The sequence below is a fragment of the Carassius carassius genome, chromosome 33 (assembly GCF_963082965.1).
Source record: "Carassius carassius chromosome 33, fCarCar2.1, whole genome shotgun sequence".
Classification (NCBI taxonomy): Eukaryota; Metazoa; Chordata; class Actinopteri; order Cypriniformes; family Cyprinidae; genus Carassius; species Carassius carassius.
In genome coordinates, this window is record NC_081787.1 from 22,410,230 (window position 1) to 22,426,868 (window position 16,639).

Below are 16,639 nucleotides of genomic sequence, written 5' to 3' on the forward strand. Positions count from 1 at the left end.
TGTGATCAAATGTGAATTTTCATTCGCATCATTACTCCAGTCTTTGTGTCACGTGGTCCTTAAAAGTAATTTATTATAAATGCTGGGAACAGTTGTGCGCTTAATATATATATATATATTAACCTGTGACCTCTGATATTTTTTTCTGTACTGATGAATAAAAAGTTAAAAAGACCAGCATTTATTCAAAATAGAAATCTTTTGTAACCATGTGCACCACCAATTTTTTTTTTTTAAGGAATTAAGTCTTTTATTCAGCAAGGATGTTTTGTATAGAAAAAGAAAAAGTGATCATAAAGACTTATACTGTTAGAAAATACTTTTATTTTACATAAATGTTGTTCTTTTTAACCTCTATTCATCAGATCCTGAATCCTGAAAAAAGAATCACAGATTCACCAAACATTTTAAGCAGCACAACTGTTTCCAATATTGATATTAAATCATCATATTAAAATGATTTCTGAAGGATCATGTGACACTGAAAACTGGAGTAATGATGCTGATTTCTAATTATATATAACCATTATCTTAAATTACAATAATATTTCACAATATTGCAGATTTTCCTGTGTTTCTGTATAAAAGCAGCCATGATGAGCTACGAAATTGAGCATTTTTTTAAAAAAATTACAAATCTTCCTGATAACAAATTTTTGCATTGTGTGTGTATATATATATATATATATATAGGGTTTTTTTTGTTTGTTTTTTTCCTTTGTGTTTGTCCTTATCACAGCAAACCCATTGTCTCATATAATTTGGTTTTAGGCCTATAGTTCAATATATTGTTTGGTTTTATGTTTTAGTGTTGCTGTTTATGATGATTGTTTTTAACTGCAGTAAAGTACACGTCTTTAAAATGTTTCAATAAGGGATGATTAAATTGTGCGTGCTATGTACCTATCTATTAAAATGAGACTGAAGAAACGTGCTTTTGTTGTAATTTGATTTAATGCTCATATAGTCGAAGTTTAATCTTTGAAAGTTATTTTTTTAGAATGTTTTGTATGATGTGGATTTAATCTCTAACAGTGGCCAATCAGAGGACAGGGTGTTTCTGAATGATGGCAGGTGGCTGTTTTACAACACAATCAATATTATAATGCCTTCGTTTTAATCCTCTTCGGTGACCAAAAAAATCAACCAATGAGTTTTCGGAGATTATATACTTTTTATATTTCAAGTAAAAATATTATTGCTAGTAATAGTCTACGATAATGACCCGAATTTTAATCCGCAGCCAATAAACTGCAACAATCGAAATATTTATTGGCTCCCGAAAAAAAATGAACCAACAAGGGGCGTAGACGATCAGAAGCTCCCTTATGATGGGCATTAGTTTGAACCAATCATCTCTCGCCTAGTTTGCATCCCCGCCACCTCATTGGCTGTTTATTCCAGGGGCGAGTCGTATGAGTAGTAGTGGTGTGTGTGTATCATGAGAATCCGAAAATGGCGGATGAAAGCGAATTGATTTAACTTTATCGTACAAAAATAAGAATATCAAGTGAAGACCGACACCACTGCACAGGATGAATTCGCAGTCCAACGGGAATTTTTAAGCCTGTTTCCACAGAGCGACTCGACACTGTCGGCAGTGCGAGTAGAAGTCTAGGTATTGTTTAAAGGTCTTTTTTGTTTTGTTTCTAGCAGGCTAACAGGCTAGCGCGGGTTGTCAATGGTAGTGCTAGTTGATTAGTTGGGTAGCCTCAACTGTCAGGGGTTTGACTTTGCTATTTTAACCCCACCATATGCTTTTCAGTAATAGAGCAATCACAACAAAGCCTAGTGATGAAAACAAGACATGTTTAAGTGGAGTTGTATTAGCATTACTGGTTCTCGCTCAGGCTAGCAGCTTCACAACGGCTATAAATGTCAGTTGTGTGTCAGCTCTTCACTGTTTGTTTACCTCACGAGCAATGATCAGATGAATGATATCCGATTGCTTGGCGTTTAAAGTGTGTAGTTTCGTTTTGATTTGCTGTCTGAGAAATGGGAAGTTGGGAGCGTTTAAACAGACTCTGTCGTCTGATCGTATACATAATGACCGTGTCTCAAAGCCTCGCGAGCCTCCTTCATGGACAGCATCTAACTCTACTGTTGAACCGTGCACGTGAAAAACAAGTCTGCTGCATTTAATATCTCGCCTTGTTTTTATGACTTTTATCGTGTCACGATAACTGCATTTTCTGTGGAGTATTGTGTATTTATTTCATTTTTTGTGGACACGTGAAGTAGGTAATCAGTTGATACGGTAAAGTGAAGGTTGGTGATTTGTTTAGCAATCTTCCTGTCACTCCAGCTGGTTTCAGCTCATTAACGCTGCACCTGATGCCATTTATTGATTACAGCGTCTGAAAGAAACCTTCTAGTAACTTATCTCTTCATTTTTCACAGCATGGAAAAGGAGAGTTCCCGTTATAGCAAACGCCTGGTAAGTTTCTCATTTACTTAGCAGCTATTACGTGAACTACATCGCTTTCTGTGGAACGTTTGTATGTGGGTTTAACCGAGCTGTAACTGCGTTAACCCGTCGCCAGCTGGCGCTCTTGGCTTTGTTGATGTTACAGAGCACACAGTCAAGGGAAGAGACTGTCAAAACCTCATTCTCATGTGTTTACACTGCTTTATCACTCAGACTGTTCTTCAGCAGCAGGAAAATAATAAACTGGCTTCTTTAATATTTTCTTTAATGGGGATCCACCCTTTCTGATGTTTACATGGCTCATAAAGCTCTGATGGAGCATCTGAAACTAAAGATTAGGATGAACTTGCGTCCTCCTTTTTTTCTGGACATATCCTGGCTGGGATTCCAAGTTGCCTAAAATGTCTAAAAGTGAGCTGGTTTTAGGAAACTACGACTAGCTTGAGTTTACAGCTGGTCTGTTAATGTTTAAGTTAAAGTGTGTTGGAGTAAAAAGATTACATTTTATTAATGCATGGTTGCCCAGCTATATAAATGCCAATCAGGTTGAATTCAGCTCTGCATTTCTGTTCATCTGAGTTCGGTTTAGTATTTCTTTTGTTTTCTGTGTTCAGCGGACTGGCACGCGGCGGCGTTACCAAGATGACAGCATTTCAGATGATGAAATCGAAGGGAAGAGGACCTTTGATGTTGACGAGAAACTCCAAAGTGATCGATACAACTCAGATCTGGTCAAAATTATGGATGGGAAAGGTGCGTTTTAGACCTTGCTTGTTGTTTAGTTCCTGCACTGATTTATAGTGAGCTCCATGAGCTGAGTTTCGGTTCCTCTTATCCTAGCTAACCATATTGTGAGTTTTCTTTGCCACTGCCACCTATGATTTGGTTAATGAAGCAACATTTTCTGTAAAACTGTTTTGAAATGCTTGTATCGTTGTAACACTGTATGGTGTTCTTCGCAGACTTCACCTTGGAATACATCCAAAGGGAGGGACTCCGGGACCCAATTATCTTCCAAAAAGCAGATGGTCTTGGCATAAAGTACGACCCATTTCATCATGCCAGTGTTTGTGGCCACCGAACCCTTTTGAAACTTATCCGCTCTGTATATTATCTGTCTTTTCTAGGATGCCTGACCCAGACTTTAGTGTCAGTGATGTGAAATTATTTGTGGGTAAGAAGAGAAGGTTTTTGTCCCTCTCTCGCTCTATTATCATCAGTGACGCCTGCTAACATTCGCTCCCCTACCTTTGCTGTGATAGGCAGTCGCAGGATGGTGGATGTGATGGATGTGACCACTCAAAAAGGCATTGAGATGTCAATGGGGCAGTGGAGGAGATACTACGAGACGCCGCCTTCTGAACGTGAAAAGCTGTACAATGTGATCAGCCTGGAGTTCAGTCACACAAAACTAGAGCATCTAGTCAAGAGACCTACCTCGGTATGTGCACACGTAATTAGTGGTCAACCCATATTGAGCATTTGCTAAATCTCTGTAAAATCTTTTGGCGCTATTGGATATTGTTTTAATTAGGTTGATATGATTGACTGGGTGGACAACATGTGGCCACGGCATCTTAAAGAGAGTCAGAGAGACTCCACCAATGCCATTACAGACATGCAGTACCCTAAAGTACAGAAGTGAGTTGTTTATTGGTTCATACAGTTCCATTTAAGCCTTTTTTTTGTTTTGTTTGAACACTAGGGCAACATGAACTTGGTTTATGGAGATTGTTCATATCAGTCGTGTTTTTCAGGTATTGTCTGATGAGTGTCGAGGGATGCTTCACAGATTTCCACATAGACTTTGGTGGCACATCAGTCTGGTATCATATCCTCAGGGGAAGAAAGGTGAGGGCTTTCTTAAAGGTACGACGCTATCTAGTGTGTTGAGTTCAGAATGAAATGCTTGCTAATGCTCACTGAATACTGTATATACTGTGTACTTCCTACTTCAATAGAGATAGTATGTGAAATGCATAATGCAGTATTAAACATTTCAAATGGTGTTCTGGTTCTATGTTGCATGTTTAATTCGTGGAGTGCTGTCTAATTTTCATTTGAAATATTTTGCACTATTAATCCAATTTGGTTTAAAATGTCTTAACGTTGTCTAGTTTAATTAAATAAGTCATGAAAGCATTCATGACTGTAATTTGAGTTCAGAGATCAGGCTGTCAAGGGTCTGCAGATGAAAAATAGCCTTTTTGGTTAATTTGTGCACATTTATAACCATGTTTGTTAATGTGCGGTGCCCATGCACACAATTAAACTTAACAAAAATGCTGTAAATAAAAGATCAGGTCATGCATGCATTGCATGCATGGAGTCGGTTCTGTTGTATAATGCACATTTTGGTAATGTAGTAGGCTATCAGGTTATTGCTGCTTACAGACAATACTGTGTGCAGCGTGAATAATACACTGAAGAAATTATAATGGTAGTATAGTAGCAAGCTATTTTAAACATACACTGCCATACACACACTTTTTTTTTTTTCTCAGCAAGGCACCTTTTTATTTAATCCAATACTGTAAAAGCAGTAATATTAACATTTTACATTTATTACATCTTTTCTATTTGAGTACATTTTATAATTTATTTCTGTGAGTTTTCAGCCTCATTACACCCGTCTTGAGTGCCACATGATTTTTTAGAAATCATTCTAATACGCTGATTTGCTGCTCAAGAAACATCTGATTTATCAGTTATGAAAACAGTTGTGCTGCTCCATATTTTTGACTCCAGGATTCTTTAATGAATAGAAGAACAGAATTGACTTTGTAACATCTCAGCATAAGTCTTTGCTGTCACTTTTGGTCAGCTGATGTGTCCTTGCTGAATAAATGTCAATTTCTTAAGAATAAAATATCCTGATTGACCCCAAGCTTTTAACCAGTTGTGTAGTGTGATTTCTTAGTGCTTTAAACCATTAAATGGGATGAGAATCATCTTCTTTCTCAGCTCTAGTTGCTGTTGGGCTGTTTGATCGTTTTGGATCAGCATCTCCTTCTCAAATCATGTTCTGCCACGTGTTCCTGCACAAAATGTTGTGGGTTCGATTCCCAGGGAACACGTTGTTAGCCTGAATGCACTTTAAGTCACTTTGGACAAAAGCTTCTGCTAAATGCATTAATCATCTTGTTCTCCATAGTTGCAGCATTTATAAACTTTTCGAACCTGTGTGTCATAGTCAGCCCATCTGATGTTTCATAAGTGCCCGTGTTGTTCTGAATGATCTCAGGTGTTCTGGCTGATCCCGCCCACCCCTCAGAACCTGGAGCTCTATGAGAACTGGGTGTTGTCAGGGAAGCAGGGGGACATCTTTCTCGGCGATAAAGCCACAATGTGCCAACGGATTGAACTGAAGCAAGGCTACACATTCCTGATCCCCTCAGGTACACATGCTTCTCATGCTTCTAACGATTTAGGTAGGAATCTCCCAGGTTTTCTCAGACCAAAGCCCTCTGTGTGTGTGCAGGGTGGATTCATGCAGTTTACACTCCAATGGATACGCTGGTGTTTGGGGGAAACTTTTTGCACAGCTTTAACATTCCCATGCAGCTCCACATCTACAGCATTGAGGACCGCACACGGGTGAGCACTCAAACTCTTGATTATTATTATTCCATCTATGAACTGTTTCGGACTGTCTCTGTGGTTTATCCGTGCAGGTCCCTGCTAAGTTCCGCTACCCTTTCTACTTTGAGATGTGCTGGTATGTGTTGGAGCGTTACTTGTACTGTATGACCAACACGTCTCACCTCACACCTGAGTTCCAGAAGCACTCACTGGGCATTGGTCAGTGCACAACCTTTTTAACAATGAACTTGTACAACCGTAATTCTCTTGACACCTGTTTTGTGCTTCACAGGGCTGACGAAGGAGGATGTGATTAAACCAGGAGGATTGAATAGTGATACAGGAAATGTAGAGAAAGAGGAGGAGTTGGTGAAGGAGGAGTCTGAGGAAGAGGCAGCATCTCCGGCTCGTCCAGGGGTTAAAGTTCACCTGACACCCTTTGAGCTCCAAGGGCTTTGGGAATTACTGCACAAGTTGGAGGAGTTGCCAGCACACAAGAAATGCGTTCCATCAGGCATCAGAAATGCCCCAGCACTGCTCGGTGACATACGGGTATGAACACAAATATAATGGTTGTTTTTATTTCAGTAGCATAAGTTTATAGAATTTTTCAGTTTTTCTTTCTGTCCCAACAGAAGCTGCTAGAGGAACACGCCAACGATAACCCCAAATTGTCTTACACTGGAAAACCAATTGTTAAATGGCCCAAAAGGGTGGGTTATACACTGACCACTGTTTCTTACAGCTTATACAGGTGTAGTGAGTTGAAGTAAAATGTGTCTGCTTTTGTCTAGCCCTCGTGGTATCAGCCGCCTCCACCTCCGCCTCTGCTGTACCGCCCGCGCGCTCCCGGTTCAGCACCCGTGCTGCCGCCGGTTCCTCGACCCGTGAAGCCGTCTTCCTCCATCTCAGCTCTGAGACGCAGACGCGTGCGCTGCAAACGCTGTGAGGCCTGTCTGCGCACCGAGTGCGGCGAGTGTAACTACTGTCGGGACATGAGGAAGTTTGGAGGACCGGGCAGACTCAAGAAGAGCTGTGTTCTCCGTCAGTGTCTTGCAGTGAGTATCTGTGTTCAGTGTTACTTAAAATAACACCTGAAATTAAATATGGTGTTACTCAGAGGAAAATTGACTTGTCCATGTTAATGAATGAATCTAAAGGAAAGCTTTGTCAAGAAAAACTAAATCCCAAATTGTGTAAAAATGACCTCTGTAGGTGTTGTATCTCACCCTTGTGTTGTGTTTCTAGCCGGCGCTACCTCTTACTGCAGTGTGTGCCATATGTAAGGAAGGCTATCAAGAGTCTGAAGACTCTGAGTCCGTCCGAATGCTCATGGAGTGCTCCGAATGTGCTCAGATCACTCATCCAGAATGTATAAAGGTACAGGTCTGTCCCGCATCTTGCTTGTATGGATTTAGCTGTTATATGTACTGTTATGTTAATCCTGTGTGTGTGTGTGTGTGTATATTGCAGGTGCCCGGTCAGGGTATTATTAATAAGGACCTTCCCAGTTGTTGGGAGTGTCCGAAATGTGTCCAGGGCAAGAAAATAGAGGTATACTTTCTGCTTTTGGCAACTGTCTTTTAAACGCAATAAGTCATCCTGTTTAAACAAGCTTTTGCTTGACTCACTCCTCATTTGATAAAGATTATTTTTGTTTTTCTTCTTCACCTGAAGTCTTCCAGCAGTAGTGAGGAAGAGACAGACAGCAGCGTGTCCAGCAGCAGTCACCTGTCTGGTCCTCCGGCTAAGCGAGTTTACAGAGAAGGGATTGGGGTGGGGGGTCTGCGTATAGGGCGCAGAGGTCGCCCGCCCCTATCCCCCTCCTCCCTGCCTCTGACCCGCTCCAGACGACAGCCGCCCCCATCCCAGAGACTCCTGCTGCAGCACCAGCAGAACAGGAGGAGAGCAGGAGCGCTGGAGTTACAGCTCAGGAAAAGGGTAAGTATCCACATACAATGCATATGGTTACAGATATAATGTCACTTTCAGTTCATTATATTAACATTTGTTGGACAACATATTTATGGCAACCTTTATAGTCAGAAATTGAAATGTTTTTTTTGTGTGTTTGAAAGAAGTCTCTTAGGCACATTATGGCTGCTTTTATTTGGTCAAAAATATTGATAACATATTACATTGTAAAATAACTGCTTTCTGTTTAAATATATTTTAAAATGTTAAGTATTACTGTGATGCAAAAAACAAATTTCAGCATCATTGCTCCAGTCTTCAGTGTCATATGATTCTTCAGAAATCATGAAAATATGATGCTTTGCGGCTCAAGGAACATTTCCAGTTATTATAAATGTTGAAGCAGTTGTGCTGCTGATTTTGTGGAATACAATTTTTTTTTTTTTTTTTTTTCAGGATTGTTTGATGTATAGAAGGTTCAAAAGACATTTAAAACTTAACAGACATACAAAAATCAAAGGCACTTTTTAAAAACTTCAAGCTCTAATCTCATTGGCTTACTTCACGTAGTTTATGGGAATTTATTTATTGTATATTATATACAATTTGAGAAGTTATATTTTCTAAAGACTTTTTAAAGATAAGAAATATATTTAAAAAAAAAAAGATATGAGGGTTGAATTTCTACATTTGTACATAACCCTTTTTGTCTTAATCTCCCTTGTCTTAAGTGGCTGGTTCTTGGTCAAAATAAGTTGCAACGTGAATCAGGCTTTATGATGATTGTCATGTAATGCTGCATGTCTGATTTCCTATTTTCTTTTGCAGATAAAATTAGAAAGGAACAAAATCCTCCAGTCGGTGAGTGTTTTGAGCCTATAACATCTGCTTTCCTCATCGCAGCGCCGCTGTAATCCTGCTTTTCCCATTCTCACATGCTCTCGGCTGTGCTTTCGTTCTCTCTACTTCTGTCTGTCTCTTAGACCCGTTCGTCTGTCTCTCTTTCTCCAAAGCTCCTGCGTCAGCGGAGTCTGGAGAGAGGGGGCGTAGTCAGAGCGGGACCCGGACAGAGCGTTTCGCGTGGCCGAGGGACGTCCTCCTGTCGTGGAAGAGGGGTACGACTCCGGGGTGGTGGCCGAGGGGGAGGTCTGAGAGAGAGAATGGAGATAGAAGTTGAAAGAGATGACTCCGTGGAAGAAGAACAGGAGGAGAGGAAAGAGAACGGACAGTATAATGGTAAAGAGAACCGTCCGCAGAGACGAGGAGGAAAAGCCGCTGAAGATGAGAACGGAGACGGTCATCAAAACGGAGAGAGCGAGGGAAGCAGTGAGGGAGGAGAGCCCACTCCATCGGACTCATCTGTGGTGCTAAGTGATGATGTCAGAGGCCAGGGGTCCTGCATCACGGTGACGTTACAGCCATCGAGGGGTAAGCGTGACCCTAGCGCCATTGTTCCCAAACTGGAAGCCAACTTGTCTTCTAGAAGCCTTCCTCAAAACCACAAAGCCCTGCTCCGTCCCCCACTGCGAAACGGTGCCCCTCGCTCAGACGGTCCTCATTCGCCTGCGGACAGACTGCATGTAAACAAATCACATGCTCTTTCATCACCACCGCACACTCTGACCAGAAGCGCATCCAAGCACTCACACATGGTGCGGAGACTGAGATCAAACTTCAAAGATTCCCCTCACCGGCTGACAAGAGAGCGGATTGGGAAAAAGGCCCGATCGAAAAGGGCGAAGTACTTCGACTCTTGTCCCAGTTCCACCTTGCGGCCCTCAGCGGAGCCGAACGGAGGGAACGAGCCCGGCTGGGAGAGAGAGGTGTGGGTGTCCGTGTTCCACTACTTGACTCGTGCAGAGCTGTGCGTTTGCATGGCTGTTTGTAAGAGTTGGTACAAATGGTGAGTGCATGATTACCACACATCTGCCTGCGTTTAAAACATCTAGTGAGCTACCTTGTTGTTGTTTACTGTCTACATAGGGAGGTTCTTTCTGAAATGTGTGCTAACTCATAAGTGACTGATAGAAAATGCTTAACATACAGCAACCCCATACTTCCTTTATCATGAAGTGTGCACTAACAGGATATCTTGCCCATGATGCCTTTAAATGTTGCCTTTGATGGCAGCTCACTTGGACTTTGGAACGGAGCAAAATGTGTGTTTGTTCTAATACACTGGTGTGATTCTAGGGGCTGTGACAAGCGTTTATGGATGCGCATCACTCTGAGCCGCTGCCGCTCTGTAAGTCCACAGGCCCTCACAGGCATCATCAAACGGCAGCCTGCCACACTGGACCTCTCTTGGGCCAACATCTCCAAGAAGCAGCTCAGCTGGCTCATCAACCGCCTGCCAGGTGCCTGTTCTCACCGCTGCATCTGTTTTAATACACAGTACATGTAATGAGATTACTCACAGGCAGCTCTCTCACAGGCCTTAAAGATCTGGTGCTATCAGGGTGCAACTGGGCGTCAGTCTCTGCACTGAGCTCTCCAAGCTGTCCTTTACTGCGCTCTTTAGACCTGAGCTGGGCCGATGGAGTCAAAGATGCACAAATCAGGGACCTGCTCAACCCACCAGGTAAACCTACTACAACTCGACTGTTATTTGTTGCTATTTCCTGTATTACATGAAACTATGGGTGGGTGTACTATTGACCAAAAAATTAAAGTTTCAACATTTTCTGAGATTTTGTTGACTATGTTAAATGGACTGTATTTAGCTGAGTGTGCTGGTGCCTTGCCTGCTTGAGGTCAGTCATGGCCCGCTGACTGTCTAATCTTGTCGCATTCTGTCCATTATGGGGCAATATGTGTCCCATAAAATCAAGGACATTTTAGTTTTTTTTCTCTTTTTTTCATGTACCGTATCTTTCGGACTAGTGAGTATAAGTCGCATCAGTCCAAAAATAGGTCATGATGAGGAAAAAACATATATAAGTCGCACTGGACTATAAGTCGCATTCATTTAGAACAAAGAACCAAGAGAAAACATTACCGTCTACAGCCGTGAGAGGGCGCTCTATGCTGCTCAGTGTAGACTACAGGAGCACTGAGCAGCATCTCTGGCAGCATAGAGCGCCCTCTCGCGGCTGTAGACAGTAGTGTTTTCTCTTGGTTCATTTCTCTCGGTTCATGTCAAATTAATTTTGATAAATAAGTCGCACCTGACTATAAGTCACAGGACCAGACAAACTATGAAAAAAAAAGTGCGACTTATAGTCCGGAAAATACGGTATGCATCATCTTTTGTCAAATTGTTACTTTTTATCAATAATTTCAATTAGAATAAGACCAATAAAATCAACAAAATTCATCTTTTCACTGCAGCAATGGCAAAGAGGGTGCATCTGAAAAGGCATGTATCTACACAGACTTTAATGCAGCTCAAAAGTGTGTTGCATGCATTTACAACTGCTTTCTTTTTTAAGTAATTAATTCTGAAATGGTTTTAATAAAATGAAATGGTGATTTAAGTATGAAACACAAACTGCTAGTGGGTGGTGGCAAGTCACTGTCTTAAAGGAATAGTTCTCTCAAAAAAGAAATTTAACTGAAAAGATATTCCCTCTTAGGCCATCCAAGACGTAAATGAGTTTGTTTGTTCATGGGAACAGATTTGGTGAAATGTAGCGTTACATCACTTACTTCCCAATGGATCCTCTGCAGTGAATGGGTGCCGTCAGAATGAGTCCAAACAGCTGATAAAAACATCACAATAATCCACTTGACTCCACTCTATTAATTAATATCTAGAAAAGTGAAAACTCAATATTTTGCAAATTTTTTCCAAATCTGTTCCAGCGAAGAAACTAACTCCTCTGTAATGACCTGAAGGTGAGTAAAGTTCAGCCATTTTTATTTTTTGGTGAACTATTCTTTCATTCGTTCAGCTGGCTGATTCATTTGACCATTGAATCATTCGTTAAATTGATTCATTCAAAATGCAAATTCACTCCCTTATAAAGCGCTGCTGCTATGTGTTGCTTTGAGATGCAAAACATGACACAAGACTACATGAGTGGCATACCTAATATCATAATTTTTGATGATTATCGTAGGCGATACTTTTCGCACCCCCCGCTTGAATCCCGTGTCTGTGTGTCTGTAGGCAGTGACAACCGTTCCCAGATGAAGAACATGCAGTGCTTGTGGCTGTGCGGTCTGGAGGTGACCGAAGCCACGCTGAGGCTGATCATCAGACACATGCCTCTGCTCACTCGTCTGGAGCTCTCGCATTGTCCCATCACAGATGGTGCTCTCAACCTCCTCAGCGCCGTGGGCTCCTCCACACGCAACACACTCACACACCTCAACTTAGCAGGTATGCACACACACACACCAACCAGTTAACAGCTCCCAAATAAGGAGTGGACACGTTAAACATGAATGAACCATTCTTCCCTGTCTGATGTCGTTGTCAGGTTGCAGCCGTCTGACAGACCGGTGTCTGGTGTACCTCCGGCGCCTGTCCTGTCTCTCTGTACTGGACCTGCGTGGCTGCAAAGGGGTCTCGCGACAGGCGTGCGAAAGCTTTATCTCAGAGCTGTCTGTCAATGCCCTCTACTGCCTATCAGATGACAAACTCATCCAGAGGATATCATAAAAGCCGCCCTGCTCAGGGAGAGAGAGACTTTGTGAATATTTGTTTGACTGAGAAGGACTACAGAGTCTGACTGTGTGTGTGTGTGTGTGTGTGTGAGAGAGTAATTGCTTCTGTAGGGAGGCTCTCTGTTTGACAGAGGACCAGGATTAATGTATAGCATCTTAGGAGGGAGGAGCTCAAAGCATCCAGGGTGGGGCTTATGTATAAATAGGTCTGGGTGAAGAGTATTCTTTTGTAGTTAACTATTTCTCTTTTTTTTCTGTGTTGACACAAACACTGCAATTGGCAATCAGATCGGTTCTCAGGCCTGTCATGCCATGGGCTCTTCTATTAAAGAGATCAACAGGTGCTATTCCTCTACAGTTTGATTTCTGTTTCAGAGCAGCTTTCTGCTTCTACTGTTGTCTGATACTCTAATCCATTTTCCAGATCCTGTAATCTAGACGCAGATTAATTTATCCTCGGTAGTGTGGAGGTTTTGCATTGCACCCCCTGCGCCCCCTCCCACACACACACTTATCCCATTACTTTAAATGTCATTTTTACTTGAGGAATACCTTTTTGTTCTCAATTCATCTCCCTCCTTAATACCTGAGACCATAGAGAGATATAAATATATAAACGCCCTTGTTTAAATGTATTCCTCTCCTGTAGTAGGACAGAAAAAATATCTGTAGCATTTTCAGAAGTTTTTTTTTTTCCACTTTTTTTTTTTTTCTTTTTCAAGAAAATAAAAAAAATGATAATGTGAGCTGGAATTGATTTGAATGATATGGAGATGCTGAAATCTGCATTAGTTAACCAGTTAGCTAAATGCTGTGTGATTGGTTTAGATGATTTGAAACTTACAATTTGCAATTTACAAATTCTATAGAGCATGACGCTGGCTCATCTCAGATGAGTTCATAAATTCAGCTGAAGATGCTGTCTGATCTCAAATGAGTTTATAAATTGTGGTCATGATGCCATCTGGTTTCAAATAACTAGAACACAAAGCTATATGATTGTAGATGAGTTTGTAAATAATGTATATACAGTGTGATCTCAGAAGGGTTTCTGAATGAAGTTGCCCACATCCCAACCTGATGTCGTCGAAAGCCAAATTAGTTTATAAAATCAGCAACATGCTGATTCTGATCTTATATTAGTATGATAAATACATTCAGAACCCAATGGTGTCTGATCTCAGATGAGTGTATAAATTGTGTTCTTATGAAGTCTAAATGTCAGATATCTATGGATTCATGTGATGATTTCTGATCTCAGCGTAGTTTATAAATTCTGTATATGATGCTGTCTGATCTCAGAAGGATTTGTGAATTTACCACAACTTTCTGTGGTTATCTGATCTCAGATGTTTTTCTTTTTTTTTCTAATTTGGTCATTGGTAAGTTTGATCGGGAGCCCAAGTATTCTGCAAATGATGCTTGTTATAACTGGGTTGAAATTGAGGTCATGATGCAGTCTGATTTCAGGCAAGTCTCTAAATTGAGCAAATGACATTATCTGATCTCAGTTGAGTTTATATATTCTGTACCAGCTGCTGTCTGCTGACAGATGAGTTGCATTCAGCCTCCATACTGCACAGCCAAGACAATCCTGCATCCGATGCATTTCTCACATCAACCTGGATGGAAATTAGGCCTCCGCTTGCTTTCTGCAGTGGGTTATCTGCGTTTCCCCAACAGTTCATTACAGCTCGGTCGGGATGTAATGGATAGAAGTCCTTTTCCCTGTCAGAGGATAGTGAGGACATCATGTGTCAGCGAGCTCCAGCAGCACTAGCCTCATGATGAGGAGGAGGATGATGGGAAGCTATCTGCTAACGCAACGATGTTTTACTGCAATTAAACGTCTAACGTCAACTCATCCATGCTCTCGATTTTACCTCATTTAACGGGACGCCGCTCAATTTTACCGATCGATTTTCAATCACTGTTTCCTTAAAGAGACGATTTTATAAAGACTTGCAGAAATTTGGACTTAGCTTCGCTAGCTAAGCAGCTGTTGGCTTGACTGTCATTGGATATTTTCAGCAAACGGGGGATTTACAGCAAAATAAGACACGGATGCTGATTGTCAATGAGACATCTGGAGTCCTGAGGGAATGAATTCGCTGAGCAGATTAAAAGACACATTTTAATAATAATAATAAAAAATGAATAGATAAACGCTCGTGTATCTAACCTTATATGTTTAGATGACTGGCCACTGCCCAGCAAACATTTATCCGGCGACCAAAAATAAAACTTAACCACGTAAACTAAGATCTAAAAACCAACATCACAGCAATGGCTGAAGAGGCGTTTCCTTTGCATTATCTGGTGTGGAACAATCAATATCTAGAACTGGACCGAGAGCTTCAGGAAAAGCAGGTAGATGGTGTAGTTTAAAGTGTTTGGTATCTTAAAGCATGGGCTGTTGCCTCTATGAAGCCGTGTGTTTTATGTTTGTATGTGTTACAGCATGACACAGGGCGGCTGGATCCGCGCGGGCGCACGCCGCTCGAGCTGTCCGTGTGTCTCGGGCACCTGGAGTCCACGCGCGTGCTTCTGAGACACAACGCGGATCCGGCGCACAGCAACACACAGGGATGGACAGGTACACGATCGAGTCATTTGAAGGAATACTTCACCTACAGATCAAGCTTTGCATACACTTCTGTGTATGTTGGTCTCATTTTTTAAGGATTGACATCCCCAGTCCCTATTCTCTTTTATTATATGGAAAAGAGTTGCTATGGGATTCTGGAGAACATCTGTTTATATTCCTAAAATAAAAAAGAAATCACACAGGTCTGCAATCACACAAGGAAGCTCATCATGAATACTTAAGTGTATAATTCTCACTGTTTTTAAGAACTTGTGCATTTTTAGTATATCTCATTGGTGCACGGCGGTTTTCACGGCTGTGTTGAATTCTGTGTGCAGTTTTGCAGGAGGCAGTGAGCACTGGAGACCCTGAGCTTGTGCAGCTGGTTCTTCAGTACAGAGACTTCAAAAGAGCCACAGAGAGACTGTCTGGTATTCCTGAGCTGCTGAGCAAACTGAGACAGGTGATCTAAATGCATACACATACACCCTGACTGAAGATGCATTTGATGTTCATTCATTGGGTAAATCCACAAGGCTTATTTATCAACTTATCAGTATTGGTTTGATTTGGCATCCTCTCTAGGGAAGCATTCCAGCATGTTGTATTTCTTGCAGGCACGCGATTTCTACGTGGAGATGAAATGGGAATTTACTAGCTGGGGTGAGTTTGAGAGCTAAAGAGTTTGGAAACCCTTTCGCTTTCACTTCTGTCTCTCCATTGGTGAATTTTATTGTACAGTATTTATTTATTGATCATTTAATGATGACTCTGATTCTGCCATTTAATACTATTAAATAATATTTAATAGAAGTTGATGTGGCAATAATTTATATCCAACCAAACAATCCAACCTGTATGGCAGCGTAACCATTTCAGCACCACAGACGTGGACAGCTCCTCTGATCAATTGCTCCTGACAGTCAGATGTGATTCTGTCTCAAAAACTCAGTTCCTCTAGTGTCGAAAGTTTGTCCAAGCGACGTGTATCGTGTATGGAAAAGTGGTTCCTGTCTGAGAGTTGACACCACTTTATTAGGCTTTGAGCACATGACTTGGCTTAAGGGCAGACGCAGCTACATCTTTAAGGGTGGAGGTGAGTCTTCAGCACACATTCATGCAGGGTTCTCATGCAGGGTTCAGTGTTTTGAGGTGGTTTGTGTGTTTTGCAGAGAGTGGGGCTTTGGTGATGGAGGTGGACCACGAGAAGCAGGTGGTGTATACAGAACCTCTGTCTCCACGGGATGCTCCCTCTCTGCTCGCCGCCATGCTGCCCTCGCAGGAGAACACAGCCCAGAGACTCACCTCTCCTATAGTGTCCACTCATCTCAACACACGCAACATTGCCTTTGAGAGGTACAGGAAGAGGCTTTACCACAGATTTAATTAGTCTGTAAGGAGTGCATTAGTGCATGGCTTCTTTTTCAGTGGCGCTGGTTCCGGATGTATTTTTTCCATTAATTTTTTTCCCATAGGGATTTTAAAAAGTCTTTGTTGAATCGATATAAGCCATGAAC

The 16,639-nt window shown here is 41.6% G+C and overlaps 2 protein-coding genes across 6 annotated transcripts in view; both read left to right on the top strand.

The window, feature by feature from the left end:
- Positions 1–1,363: 1,363 nt before the first annotated feature.
- Positions 1,364–12,878, top strand: LOC132113986 (lysine-specific demethylase 2A-like). Of its 4 annotated transcripts, XR_009425236.1 has the most exons (24): positions 1,372–1,618; positions 2,401–2,437; positions 3,043–3,181; positions 3,391–3,469; positions 3,556–3,602; positions 3,691–3,869; positions 3,963–4,069; positions 4,186–4,279; positions 5,673–5,826; positions 5,910–6,025; positions 6,103–6,229; positions 6,303–6,562; positions 6,646–6,723; positions 6,805–7,068; positions 7,259–7,390; positions 7,484–7,564; positions 7,688–7,951; positions 8,753–8,785; positions 8,908–9,827; positions 10,118–10,281; positions 10,359–10,505; positions 12,036–12,248; positions 12,349–12,630; positions 12,667–12,878. XR_009425236.1 is itself a non-coding variant. In XM_059522083.1 (23 exons), the coding sequence occupies exons 2-23, from the start codon at positions 2,402–2,404 to the stop codon at positions 12,528–12,530; spliced, it is 3,816 nt and encodes a 1,271-aa protein (XP_059378066.1). In that variant the 5' UTR covers positions 1,372–1,618; position 2,401; the 3' UTR covers positions 12,531–12,878. The 4 variants fall into 4 exon arrangements, 2 of the variants coding, with proteins under 2 accessions (XP_059378066.1, XP_059378067.1); XM_059522083.1 differs by having other exon boundaries at positions 12,349–12,878; XM_059522084.1 differs by having other exon boundaries at positions 8,938–9,827; positions 12,349–12,878.
- A 1,070-nt stretch (positions 12,879–13,948) lies between these two features.
- Positions 13,949–16,639, top strand: part of LOC132113987 (ankyrin repeat domain-containing protein 13D-like) — an 11,325-nt gene continuing 8,634 nt past the window's right edge. The window contains exons 1-6 of one of the 2 annotated variants that reach the window (XM_059522086.1): positions 13,949–14,905; positions 14,996–15,131; positions 15,461–15,585; positions 15,740–15,785; positions 16,075–16,218; positions 16,295–16,478. In XM_059522086.1, the coding sequence (XP_059378069.1) occupies positions 14,822–14,905; positions 14,996–15,131; positions 15,461–15,585; positions 15,740–15,785; positions 16,075–16,218; positions 16,295–16,478 (719 nt within the window). In that variant the 5' untranslated portion in view covers positions 13,949–14,821. The remainder of the gene's footprint in view (positions 14,906–14,995; positions 15,132–15,460; positions 15,586–15,739; positions 15,786–16,074; positions 16,219–16,294; positions 16,479–16,639) is intronic. The other variant, XM_059522085.1, reaches the window with a different exon arrangement.